At 35.2% G+C, this 14,299-nt stretch overlaps 1 protein-coding gene across 5 annotated transcripts in view; it reads right to left on the bottom strand.

Annotated features, from left to right (window-relative positions):
* The window catches only part of SECISBP2L (SECIS binding protein 2-like), a 62,912-nt gene extending 48,868 nt beyond the window's left edge, over positions 1-14,044 (bottom strand). For 4 of the 5 annotated variants that reach the window (XM_014537827.1, XM_014537828.1, XM_014537830.1 and 1 more), the window contains exons 1-4: positions 9,167-9,202; positions 6,305-6,483; positions 3,228-3,552; positions 1,552-1,681 (exon numbers count right to left, since the gene is read on the bottom strand). In XM_014537827.1, the coding sequence (XP_014393313.1) occupies positions 1,552-1,681; positions 3,228-3,552; positions 6,305-6,483; positions 9,167-9,187 (655 nt within the window). In that variant the 5' untranslated portion in view covers positions 9,188-9,202. Of the gene's footprint in view, positions 1-1,551; positions 1,682-3,227; positions 3,553-6,304; positions 6,484-9,166; positions 9,203-13,987 lie in introns of those variants that run through there. The other variant, XM_005863966.2, reaches the window with a different exon arrangement.
* Positions 14,045-14,299: the final 255 nt, after the last annotated feature.

The following is a 14,299-nucleotide window of genomic DNA, read 5'->3' as shown; positions in this document are numbered from 1 at the left end:
CGGGGAACCTTGGCTTCCTCCATCACTGGAGAAAGCAAGCCTGCTCGCTTCAGCTGCGTGGCTGCCGGCCGCCATCTTTGTTGGCAGTTAATTTGCATATCACCCTGATTAGCCAATGGGAAGCGTAGCGGAGGTATGGTTAATTACCCTTTTTGTCTTTTATTAGATAGGATAGATACTTCAGAAGGCTGATTTTGTGGTCACAATGATAAAACTAAAGTACAGATAATTTTTTCAAGGAGTCCCAGGGTTGAAATCACGTATAAATGGTTCACTATGATTAGGAACAACCAAAACATAGAAAACTTTGTAAGATATTACATGTGATTCTTTTCCATAGCCACCCCAACCATTTGTCAGAGTCTGTTAATATCACTGTTTTATGCCCTACAAACCACACAGCGAGTACTGTCAGCAAGATTGTTTTTTAACTGATTCTCAGATCCTTTCTTGCTCCTAATGGATCTAAGCAATTGTAAAAAGATAATTGAATAGAGTTCAAAAGAAAAATGAAATTCCAATGGAAGAAAGTAGCGCCACCTGATTTATTTTAAACCAGACTGCATTTGAGTGGAGACTATAGAGGGGTAAAAAGCAAATGTGCCTTTGAACAGATCTAATTTTTGGCCTTGGATAATTAACAAAGATTTTTTTACTAGTGTTAATGAGAATGGGTGAGAGGTGATAGACAGCTATCTACTCTATCTAGTAGGTGGAATTGTATGATGAAAATAGGAAAATAGCTAGAATATTATAAGACTATTAATTCTTATCTATTACCTGGAGAAAGCTTTTTAATTTAATGTTTATACCATCTTCTAAAAAACTTATGACAAAATTATATCCTACTAATCCAAAATTTTTACTTATTTGAACTCACAGGTCTGGTTTAGATCTATGTTAAAATGTGAATTAAAAACTTGCTAATTCTTTCTAGAAAAATATTATAGAATATTAGGGATGTTTTATAACAGGTTTTAATCTAGTTATAAAAATAAGTAGAATTATGATTTCTATCAAAATGACTCCCTCATATTTCTACAGCTTTTTAAAAATTCCATCTCTGATTTCTGAACGGCTCCACTGCTTTATGAGGAAATCTCAAACCCTGTGCAAAATTGTATATAAGCCAGCAAACAAGTTGAAAGAACATTAAGGACATGGACTATTTCATCCTTTCTAGAGAATTTCACAAAGTGGCAGGATAAATGAATGGGTGAAAGTCTAGAACAGGGGTGGGCAAACTTTTTGACTCGAGGGCCACAATGGGTTCTTAAACTGGACCGGAGGGCCGGAACAAAAGCATGGATGGAGTGTTTGTGTGAACTAATATAAATTCAAAGTAAACATCATTACATAAAAGGGTACGGTCTTTTTTTTTTTTTTTTAGTTTTATTCATTTCAAACGGGCTGGATCCGGCCCGCGGGCCATAGTTTGCCCACGGCTGGTCTAGAATCATAAAAAGTGGTATCATCCACAATTATTAAGCCGATGCATGACAACAGATAAAAATTAGTAACATATACTGTACAGAAGAACCCCTGCCTTACCAGTTTGCTGTGAAGCATCTACCAGAAGCACAATTTTTGATCGATTATCAGGACCTGCTGCATTTGTCTCTTTCTGAGTAGCTACATTTTTCACCTGTGGCCTTTTGCTTTTTATGTGCTGTTGTAAAAGCTGTTGATGATTTAAGTAAAAAAAAAAATTAAGATTCTAGTTAATGTACTAAACATTATAGAATACACATCCACTATACAATATACCTAAATGTATGCTCCAAATCAGTGGCTCCCAACTCACGGGGAAATAGGACTTCTGTGTTAGGATTTCATGATATTATCTGCAGCCAATCATAATAGGCTAAATAGGTATTGTAGACACATTTAAACACTATTTTTCAAATAACCATTAACACTACTATAAATAAAAATATAAATTCATTTTAATTGTTACTTGCATTCTTTTTTTTTTTTAATTAATAAATCTTTTATTGTTCAGATTATTACAGATGTTCCTCTTTTTTCCACCATATCTCCCCTCCACCAGGTTCCCACCCCACCCCATGCCCTTACCCCCTACCACTGTCCTCATCCATAGGTGTAAGATTTTTGTCCAGTCTCTTCCCACACCCCCCACACCTCCTTCCCCCCATGTTACTTGCATTCTTAATTTTCTCAATCAATAATTAATAAAACAACTTCTGCTGCTGGTTTGTATTTTAATTTGTAAAAAGTATGCCAAAGACAGAAAAGACTTTTCAATGAAGGTTGGCTAATGGGATCTAGCAAAGCACCAACTCCTTGATACAGATATAAGATACATCTAAGAAATAAGTCACTCTGCCTCCCATTAGTTCAAAAGTGCTGAGAAAAAAAAATTTTTTTATTTGTTTTGATACTAAGGCTTCAATAGAAAAGTAACCTTCTGAATAACAAAGTGGCATTCCTCCTAAAAATTCACAAGACAGAAACAATGAAGTTAAAGGGATTTAATGAACCACAAATGTTCTTTTCCATAATATTTCCTGCTGATTTTTGAAGACTGAAATATCCTGAAGTGCATGAGCCATTCAATACCCTAGCATGGGATCCAAACTAACCACTTATAAATACTGTGTCACTATGCGATTTTTATCACTAAATTAAACTAATTTGGAAATATTTGTGCATTTTGTTTATGTAAAACTCTTTGAAGGAACTTCAAGACAAATATAAATAATCACCAATTAAAAATGAAAAACAATAAAAAAGAGAATTATTTTATAAATACTATAACCCTTTAACTATTTTATGACTAGAGGCCTGGTGCATGGATTCATGCACCGGTGGGATCCCTCGGCCTAGCCATCAGGCCGAAACTGGCTCGCCAACATCCCTCAAAGGGTCCCAGATTGCAAGAGGGCAGTTCTCGGGTGACACACCCTGGAATAAGACTCCTTCCTCTCTGGTTCTGTGTGCGTCACCCGAGAACCGCAGCTCAGGAGCTCCTGTGTTGAGCATCTGCCCCCTGGTGGTCAGTGCACGTCATAGCTACCGGTTGGACGGCCAGACAGTCGAATAGTTGGCTGATCACTTAGGCTTTTATATATATAGATAGATAGTGAACAAAATGTTTTGTAGTAAATTCAGCATTTAAAGCTAATCAATACAAGTGGCAGATTACTTACTCTATTATTAACAACAGAAATATCAAACATAAAAGCCAATCAAAATCAGTCACTTACTTTTGGTACCATTGGTCCTCTGTTACTGTTTCTGCTTCTATGACTGGACAACGGGAAGACTTGTCCAAGTTGATTTGGACGTTCAGTGCATTCTGTGGTTATAGTATTTACAGTATTTGCAGTCTGAAAGGTGTTGGAGTAAGGTGTAGGAAAAGGATGATAAAAACCCATAACTTGGGCACATGGTGCTGGCATCAGCTGATAATATGTATACTCTGTAGAAACAGGTGGCTGAGCAGGTATAATGGGGTAAGCAAGGTATGGTCCAGCAGGGTTTGGATTGGGCTGTTGCCATCGTATATCACTGTTATATAATGGAAACTGTCTGTAAAAACAAAAACAGAACAAAGCTATTGACAATTATAAAAGTAATGTTAAAGTAAAATCTCAACTCATTTTAATAAAAGAAAACACAGAACAGAATAGTGGCTTCACAATAATTCTGAACCATGAGATAAAATTATATGTTTCTTTGCTATAGAAATTATCCTATCTAATAATAGACAACGGATGAAATTGACTGTACCTTCCCTACGCCTCCCATTGGCTAATCAGCGAGATATGCAAATTAACCGCCAACAAAGATGGCAGTTAATTTGCATACGTAGGCGCGAAGCGGTGGAGCGAAGACTGAAGGCGGCTCCGGCCACCGGAGCACGAGAGGCTTGGAGGCGCCTCCGGCTGGAGCGAAGGCCTGGATCCCGGGTGCCGGAGGAAAACCGGTGCCGGCAGCCAGGGGAAGGGAAGGCCTATTGCAGGAATCTTTTCATGCAACAGGCCTCTAGTGTATATATAACAATTTAAATGACAGTATAAAGGAATTCAAACTGATAGTTTTAGTTTTACTGCTTTCCAATATTTTAAAAATACATATTCTTATTTGTAACTCTCTCCTTAACATCCTCATGATATTTCTGCCTAAAAGTTAAACACCTAGCTGCTGGATCTGCCAGCAGTCCTACGTTCCCACCCAATGCTAATAACTGTGATAGCCTTCTGCAAAGACCAGCGTAAGGTGATCATTGTGTAAAGTGATCACTACAATAGGTGATTTGATTCCTCCACATCTCATTCTTTAGCTCAGACCCAAGGGCCTCCTACTCCTCTCCCATACTCCCTTAAATACTTGGCCAAGTCCAGCTCTTTTCCTGGCTTCCCTTCTTGGCAATGGAAGCAGGCTTCAGATCCAAGGGAAAGAAGAGAAGAAAAGGCAAGCCTGTCCACTGCCATCTACTATTCCTAGTATTAGAGCTTTTTCTAGTGCAGTTCCTATAAAGCACCAGCAAGATTTTTCTTGTCTCAGCAGTCCTTCTCACAGAAGGTTGTTGCTGAGGAATGAAAGGTCAAGGAGAGCTGGATCATAGAGCTTTTCCTCACTACTCCTATGACAAAGCAAAATGGAAAAATGTTCACTGCCATAATTCTGAAAATATTTTTACATAATCTGCTAACTGGCTTACTCATGAATTCTCAAAAGATTATTTGGTGCTCTAGCCAGTTTGGCTCAGTGGATAAAGAATCGGCCTGTGGACTGAAGGGTCCCGGGTTTGATTTTGGTCAAGGGCACGTTCCTCAGTTGCAGGCTTGACCCCTGCCGGCCCTGGTCAGGCTATAATGGAAGCAACCAAACGATGTGTACAGACACATTGATGTTTCTCTCTCTGTGTCTCTCCTTCTCCCTTTCACTCTCCCTAAAATCAATGGAAAAATATCCTCAGGTGAGGATTAACAAACAAAAATAAATTTAAAAAGAACAAAAAAAAAGAAATTATTTGGTAAGGTAAGAAAAATTAAATTTGCCATACTATACACTTGATCATTTTGTTAAATACAAAAAATACTATTATTAATTTTAGTTTACAAATCACTATGGATATAGTCCATATAGGTCAAAGATTTTTTAAGTATAATGCTAACTTATTTGAGAAGGATCCTTTAGTTTCTACTATTTGTCCAATCCCCTAAACTATTAAGAGTTTCAGATTATTAACTTGAATATTTAACTTGAGAAAGTTGTTTAGTGATCTTATATCTCATATATCCGTAATTTCTCAAAGAATGTGCCTTGGTACACTAGTGTGTCACAATGGATTATAGATGTGTAGAAATATTGACTGCCTTAGCCCTCAGGGGTGGCTGGGCAGAGTCTAGAGAGCCTAGCTACTTCATCCATTTATCCCACAATGCTAGAGAAGTACAATTTTCTGTGTGTGATATAACTTGAAAGAATCTAAAATTACTTTTACACAGCAATAAAATAAACTATACCAATGAAGTGCTAATCATCCAGACAACATAAGCAAAGTTAGAAACCTAATGGTTACTAGGTTACACATTATCTGAATTGCAAGCAATTTGTTAAATCATCCTGTAGACCAGCGGTTCTCAACCTGTGGGTCGCGACCCCTTTGGGGGGTCGAACGACCCTTTCACAGGGGTCGCCTAAGACCATCGGAAAACACATATATAATTACATATTGTTTTTGTGATTAATCACTATGCTTTAATTATGTTCAATTTGTAACAATGAAATTGGGGGTCACCACAACACGAGGAACTATATTAAAGGGTTGCGGCATTAGGAAGGTTGAGAACCATTGTTGTAGGCTATAGCACTGAAGCTAAATTTGGAACTAGAATCAGAGTCTAGAGTTATATGCTAACTAACCATAAAAGCTTCAAAGTTAAGGACTATCCCTTGATATTTTCTTCTTATGCCAGATTATCTTGGCAATTATGATTAGATACCTAATCTCAAAAAAAGGTTTCTGCTTATCTCTTTCTGAGTAATTCATTCCTCCCTTTAAGTCAATTTACTTCAGACAAATTTTACTTATTATAGAAAATATATCCAAAGAACTCCATAACCTTTTAGAAAGAATGAGAAAATAATCCATGTTAATAGTTTTCAAATTTCTACATCACTTGGCTTTATTTACTCCTCTTAATGAATAGAAAAATGATTCATGTTTACAAGTTATAAAAGGAAAAAGTTGACAATGTGCTTTGTCAACTTCTATGTTTTCTACCCCTCTCTTCCCCACCCCAACTAAAAAAGAAAATAATAAACAAATTACCTATTGGATTGGTTTTCCTGCACAAATGGATAACAAGTAATCAAGTAGCTGGGAATTGGAGTTGGTTCTATACCAGAAACATTTCCATTCTCATTTGGGAGTGCCATAGGGATCATAAATGTATCAGGATTCTTCTTCTGGGGAATAAATGGCTCTACCTCAGCTGACAGCTTGACATTCTTCAAAGAGAAAGTGAAACACATTATTAACAAATGAACAAAAAATTTAAGTAATATTAATTCACAATTTAACAAGTCAGTTTTTACAAACAGTAATTAGGTCTCTTTTCATTATTCACAAAACATCCAAAGGAACACAATGACAAATTAAAATAATTAAATATGATTAAGTTATACAGCAAAAGTCATTAAATAAAACTGGGGAAAACTTATCAAAGGTTACTACATTTCTATGAAATCATGTCTTAACAATCAAGAGTAGAAGGAAGTCAGTCAAACCTCAGAGTCCCCAAATAAGGTTGGTAGTAAGAAATCTAGCTCTGCAGACTAACAATGTGTTTTGTTTTGTTTGGGTTTTCTTTTCCATAACAATGTGTTTTTAACTAATTTTGTTTGGGGGGAGAGAGGGGAGATCATTAAGCAGCATTCTGAAGGATAATTATATTTGTTTAAATAGTCTATTTCTGTCCTTTTCAGGAAATTAGATTAGCATGGAAGGAAAATGTCTAAGATGAATTTAAAATATACATATATAAGGGGGAGGAAACTTCTGGTTCACACTTAAACTGGGGAAAAAATAAGTACTTCAGTTTTCCAGAAGATAAGCTGAGCAAACTAAAGTAATTCAGAATATATACTCCATTTTAGTTTATTTTATATCTTTTCTTATAATAAATCTAGAGATTCAAAAGACACTTTAAAAACTAAAGTATTTAAGAATGCACATATGGGTGACATTTATTTACTATAAAGAAAAGTAAGTACGATCCATAAAAGTCAGAATAGGAATTACTATTAGAAAAGAAGGAGCTGTGATTGGGAAGAAATTCTGGGGTGCCTGGCAACGTTCTGTGTCCTAATTTGGGTGATACTTAGAAGGTATTCACCTTATATAATTCATTTAGCTGTATATTGGTGTTAGGCAGTTTTCTTTTTGCATCTGTCATATTTAACAACAAATTTTAAAAATTTAATTATAAAAGAAAAAACCTATAGGCACATTCTGCAAAAGCAGAATGCAAAAAAACCAGATAAATATAAACCAGTAAGTGAAATGCAGTCCAATATTTCAACCACTCAAATCAATCACCTCAAATCAACAATCCTAACCAGAATTTTTCCCCAACAAACACACTAGGATAGCATTTATTAGAAGCTCTCACCAAGGCAGAGTTCTCAGAATAAATTTCAGGCCTGTTTCTCAGAAAAGTAATCAGTAACAAATCCAAGAAACACTAAAGATAAGACTTGATATGCTCAATATATAGCCTTATTCAGAAAAAAATTTCTCTAAAAAGATTCCACTGGAAATTCAGAAGTACTTTTTAAAAAGGAGAAAGAAGATAATCTGAACTATATAGCAGTATTAATTCAATATCCTTCCTCAAATCTGATTTAACTTTGAAGTCTACTTTTATACCACTAACCAAATCTGAAGTAGATAGGTCATTGAACTTACAAATATCTGAGAACTAAACTCAGTTTCTTGAATTTCAACACAGGAGGTAAAAACCCCTTCAAATGCTAATAAAATAAGCCAGTTCTATTCACTGTAACAGTCACTAGAACTTCAAACTTATTTATATAAGGCATAAAATAATCAACCTAATAAATGTTTCCCTAATTATGGAAAAAAACTGAGTTTCAACAATAATACACAGATAATGGAAGCTTGCTTTATGTAGTTTATACATATGCATAAGAAGGCAAATAAATCACATTTTAACTATACTAAAAAATAACTTTTAGTATTTTTAAAAATCAAAAAGTCCTTCTGAACTTATATGAATTTTCTGAATAGTTTTATAAATTTGGACGAGAAGACATTAGGATTTGTTTTAAAACAAGGAATATGATTACATCAAATTCTCAGTCTAACATGAAAAAAGGAGTGCTATTAATATAATTATAAAGAAACAAAAAAACTTTAAGAACATTTTTCTGGACACCCCCCCCCTAAAAAAATAATGTCATAAATTACTTTTGTAACAACAAATTCAAATTCTTGCTCAAGTAAAAAGTTGCAAGTTTTTTATACTAGTTTCATCTATACTTTTATTTAAGGGTCTCATGAATATAGGGAAGTCGCTCTTTAAAAGGTGTCATGCATAAATTATAACTAATGTCTTCACATACACAGTGCACAGGAGTGGGCAAAAATAGGTTAATAATAAATAATACAATAATTAATAATAGAAATAATAGAAAAATAAGCTCTGTGTTTCGAGTACTCACAACAGTAAACCTACTTTTGCCCACCCCTATATACCCTTAAACATTAAAGTTTGTACTGGTTTCTAAGTGCAATTCTAGATATCAGAGTTCAACAATACAATTCACAAACACTAAAATGATCCTTTGTGTTCAGCAAAAAAGAGGATCTGCTGTAGTCAACAGCTGTACAAACAGAAGATGTCACTAGTAGGAACAGACTGGCTAACTTTCCCCTGTAGTTACAATTCTGTATGTTTTTAGAAGTTGTTTATTGTGACTTTGGGGTCTTCATTATAATACATCAAAATACAGCATCTGCTGTTTTCAGACCTGAAATGCAATGTTAAGATAGTGAACTATTCTTAAAATTCCATATAATAAACCCTATATAGATAATACATTAAGTAAGCAATAGATTCTGGCAATATTTCAATTATACTAGTATAGAAATTAAAGAAAAATGTCTTACCACAGTGGAGAACAAAAACATTTTGAGAAAATTAGAATAGTTACTTCATGCAATATTCTTCAGTTTGAATTTTGGTTTTACTCTCTCTACCCTTGCCAAAATCTATTTTTTAGAAATCAGAAATTTTATAGTAAGGAGTTGTCTCCTTAAAGTAAAGAAAATATAAGTATGGTATAAGTCTAACTACAAAGAACAAATTCCTGTATTATTTGCTTAAAAATACAACCCTACATAATAAAATTACCTTTCTCTTTTAGAAATTATTTCAGAATTTTCCAAACTAATGAAAAATCATAATAATCCCAAAAACATGTATTGGGAAAAAACAGTTCCACATTAATTTTAAAATCTGCATATATTAAAACAAATGTCAATAATAAAACCTCATTAATGTGAGTAATCTAGAAAACCCAAGAATTTCTCAAAACATCAAACTAGAAAAACCTCATTAAGCGCTCTTTAAAATGAGGTTTTTATTAAACAAATGCATTCATATCACTAAAAGTCTTCATAATTCAATAAATATGCATTGAGCACATATTCAGGAAAGAGCACAGTATAGACAGGTTTAGGGAAAATGGGCAAACATTATTACTAAGCACACATCAGCAGGAAATGTACATTAAACCCCTCCAAAATAGAACTTCCAGAAGAGTGCGAATAATTTTCCCAGATTAAGCAACAGAAAAATGTCACCCACTTAATAGCAAGACTGAACTGGAACACAGTAAGGCACTCTCCCACAGTGAAATTTCAGTATGTACCACACACCTACAGAAAAAAATATGATCATAGAAAGCCTCCACATTCTTACTGTGTTAAGGTAGAAATCTGATATATCAAATATTAAGATATTTTATATGTTATGGCAAAAGATAAAATAAATGTCTTCTAAATGAAAAACATTTTAATGCTTAAGAGATACCTGCTAGCTGTATTGTTTTCTGACTGGAATGGCTTACAATGAAAGTAAACCACTTGCCAAAATAAACTGCAGTAGTTATACATTAAAAAAAAAAAAATCAAAGTATTTAACTTACACTGCCCATTTGCTTTGCTATCCAGGTATTTCCCCCTTTTCTTAAAACAGACTGCATCTAATCCTGTTAAAATCTGATAGTGCTTTTCTAAAAACCAGTTTTCTAAATTTAATACTAGTTTTTGGATTATCTATTTTATTCATGTTTTTACATTTTCTCCCTTGCTTTTGTGGGTTTTCTCCCCTAACTCCTTGCCTTGGATGCTTAATTTTTATTTTCCTTTTAAAATGTTTAACAATGAAAGTATTTATACTATATATTTGCCTCAGACACATTCATAGGTTTTCACTACAGCATGTTATTACTTTTTCAGTAACATAAAATTCTATTTTACTTCCTCTTCGATTTAAGGGCTTATGGGAAATTAGAGGCTTGGTGCACCGGGGAAGCGAGGGTGCCCCTCACCCCGGCCTGTGCCCTCTCACAGTCTGAGAGCCCTTGGGGGATGTCTAACTCATGAGGAGCAGGCCTAAGCTGGCAGTCAGACATCCTTAGTGCTGCCGTGGAGGCAGGAGAGGCTCCGGCCACTGCTGCTGCACTCGCCAGCTGTGAGCCCAGCTTCTGGCTGAGCGGCGCTCCCCTTATGGGAGCGCACTAACCACCAGGGGGAAGCTCTTGCGTTAAGTGTCTGCCCCGTGGTGGTCAGTGTGCGTCATAATGACTGGTCATTAGGCATTCAGTCAATTGGCATATTAGCCTTTTATTAAATAGGCTGCCTTTTAAAATTTCCAAATGGCATTTTCACTAAATGAGCATTATTTACTTTTATTTTTTTTATTTTAAAAAACTGTTAAAACAGATTACTAGCTTATATTCATAAAGGCAAACTATAAATATTATGTATTACATTTTATAGTAATTTACTTAAAATATGTTTAATTGCAGTGTTGATATTATTTGAAGTTTATACATTATTTAAAGGAAAGAATTATAAGCCAGATAATTTTGTATGTTTACTGGTGAACAGCACTTTGTATGAAGTCATGTCTATTTGTTACACATTTGCTTTTCTAAGAATTAAAGACAATAGTGATCAAGAACATTGTCAATTCTTAAAAAACAAAAAAATCCCCTATCTAATGTTAATGTACTAAAAATTTAAGCCAATATTTAAATTATTTAACAATTCAAAGGCGACTGTAAACCTCAAGTGTTCTGTCACTTCTAAGGCCATTGTTTATTTTTTTAAATCTCAAAACACTGTTCTAAATTTTCTAAAAATAGAAACACTAAAGCCTTTATAAATAAAATAAACTTCATGATTTATTCTTCACATCCCTTTACACCAGCTTTTCTTTTTGTTTTTTTAAGGATAAAAAAATGCATTATATCAAGCCGTATCTGTTCTTAGAACATCTAAATCTGGCAGTTAAAATTAAGCTACTTGCTTTGATTTAAAATAGTCTTGCTAAAAGATAATATTCCTGAAATTCTCTTCTGGTTATAAGATTCTTTCATATAGTCATTATTGCAATTAAGACTATTATCTAGCACATATTCCTAATAACTTTTTATAATCTTGATCAAATTTTTATAATCTTGACCAAATATATACAATTTATCTTTTTAATCAAAGATATATTTTTAAAAGTTACACTGGGTAATACTCCAGGGATTTCAATTAGGTTAAGATGAAATGCAGAAAGTTTATATTAAGTACTTCAAAAGAAAATTTGCCGAAACCGGTTTGGCTCAGTGGATAGAGCGTCGGTCTGCGGACTGAAAGGTCCCAGGTTCGATTCCGGTCAAGGGCATGTACCTGGGTTGTGGGCACATCCCCAGTAGGAGATGTGCAGGAGGCAGCTGATTGATGTTTCTCTCTCATCGATGTTTCTAACTCTCTATCTCTCTCCCTTCTTCTCTGTAAAAAATCAATAAAATATATTTTAAAAAAATTTTTTTTAAATAAAAAAATAAAGAAAATTTACCTTCTATTAATTGCTAACCACTCCAATATTATAATAAGTTATAAATGCTGTAAGCATTCCCAGAAATTCTGAATATAAACTAACACTGGTTTAAAATGAAAAAAAAAAAACACAAACAAAAAACACAAAATCATTTTGTGAGGAAAAATGGAAATTCAGCACATTATCACATATATTTTTCATAATTTTTACCTATCTAAATTCACTTTGTTAGTAAAAATATAGAAGTATATTCCTAATAACCTAGAAAAGCCTTTGCATTACTCTGGTATAGTAGAAACAATCAAGAACTCCACAAAGTTGAGAAATCTGTTCTAGACCCAATTTACCATTAAGTCAATGGCAGCTTTTTTTCAATGATGGATCCCTTTGAAAATATCATGAAAATAATGGAATCTTACCCCAGAAATATGCTAATATAAAATGAAGCACCTGCCATCCAGGGACCCCTGAATCAACCGCCTACAGCATGAACTAGGGAAAACAGCACCACTTTTTTGGATCTTGGTTTCCATGTGTGGGGGTAATTACAAGGGAGTGGTTGAAATTTTTCTCTTACTTAGGATCAGGCTGGGGAAGAGGCAGGAGGTACTGGAGGAAAAAGAATGGAAAAAATGTTTTCTTCTATTTCTTAAATTTCTACAAAATTTTAAATAGGTTGTGGACTTTGAAAAAATGTAGGATGAAAGAGGAAGAGGCTCTCTAGTTCAAATAATTTGCTCATAGCACTTGCTGTTAAGATAATCACACACAAGTGATCATCTAAATAGTTAATTACATCTCCTCTAGGATGAAAGGAACCCTAAGTATACATGTGGTAGCATTCTGGTAATAGTTCTGGCATCATGGTAGAGGGCCACAATGTTTAACCCTTTCATTAGTGACACGCATACAAGAAAATCATTCGAGAAAATTTCCTATTAATTTGTCAGGCTTTGAAATCTCAGGCATTTTTAATAGATACCTTAAAATCTTGTTTTTCACTAAACTGGATATAGGCCTTCTATAGAATACTCTGGGTGAAGGGAAAGCCCATATGTATTGGCCAAGACGCTCCAATCAATTTTGCTTTGGTAAACCCACGTATTGTTTCAAAACACATTTGCGTCTTCAGAGTCATAGTCACAGAAAGCTTTTTTTTTTTTAAATAACTAAAGCTTTTCTAGAAACAAATATACACAACTAGGAAACTGCTCTGCCTGCTGAAAGAGCCCAATTTCTAAATCAAAACTGGCTTTGGCTAGCAACATACAATCAATTATACAGAGGAGTTTGGGAAATCCTGTCTCATTTATTAAGGTGTTAATCATCCACTTGTAAAATAATTAGGCAAATCACTAATCTCTCCTTTTGCTTCATCTGTTAGACTAGTTCATCACTGGGCAAGGCCTGCGATTGAAGAGGGGAATGGAGAGTGAATAAACTTTGACTTCATCAAATTTCCGTCATTTCATAAAGGTCTCAAGACTGGAAAATACTGAAACTTTGGGGGGGGGGGAATAAAACATTATATATATATATAATTTTAGTTGTGATGACAACGTAAAAATCCCTGCCTCCTAGCACCTACTTTGCAAGGATAATCAAGAACTTGGTGCAATTAAAAACAAGACAGACACTATGGGACTTCTTTGTGGATCGCTTCCATGAATGCATGCTTCGGGTCCTATACCCTTAAGATATAAGCTTGATTTAAAAAAAAAACAAAAACACCACACTAATTTTTGCAAAATAATGAGGTAGAAGGGCAAGGGGAAGCCGTCGTAGTTCGTATCTTAAAGGGAACCCCTCCCTTAAGCCACTGTAGAAACAGTGCTCCGCTCGATGGAACGCAGATCTAAAAAAGCCCCTACCTGCCCCCCCTCCGCAGCCATCACTCGCTCTTGACAGCCTCTCTGGGTGAGGAGCCCTCACAAGCCTTTCCACCTTGAAAACACATTCCAGAGCTGACGGGAGGGGAGCGGGGGGCAGACCCGGTGGAAGTTACAAGCCCTCCACTCGGGGAGCACGGACGCCTTGGAGTCCTCTGGCCCCTTTCCCCAGCCGGGGAGGAGGGGCACAAGCGAAGCCCCAGCCGGGGCGGGGGCCGGTAAACAAGGCTCAAGAAGTGCCCCTGCCCGAGGCAGCATCGGGAACAATGCAGCGGAGCGGGGCGCCGCGGGGCT

The sequence above is a fragment of the Myotis brandtii genome, unplaced genomic scaffold, assembly GCF_000412655.1.
Source record: "Myotis brandtii unplaced genomic scaffold, ASM41265v1 scaffold182, whole genome shotgun sequence".
Taxonomy (NCBI): domain Eukaryota; kingdom Metazoa; phylum Chordata; class Mammalia; order Chiroptera; family Vespertilionidae; genus Myotis; species Myotis brandtii.
Note: the sequence above shows the minus strand (reverse complement) of the source record. Positions and strands in the feature narration are given on the sequence as shown.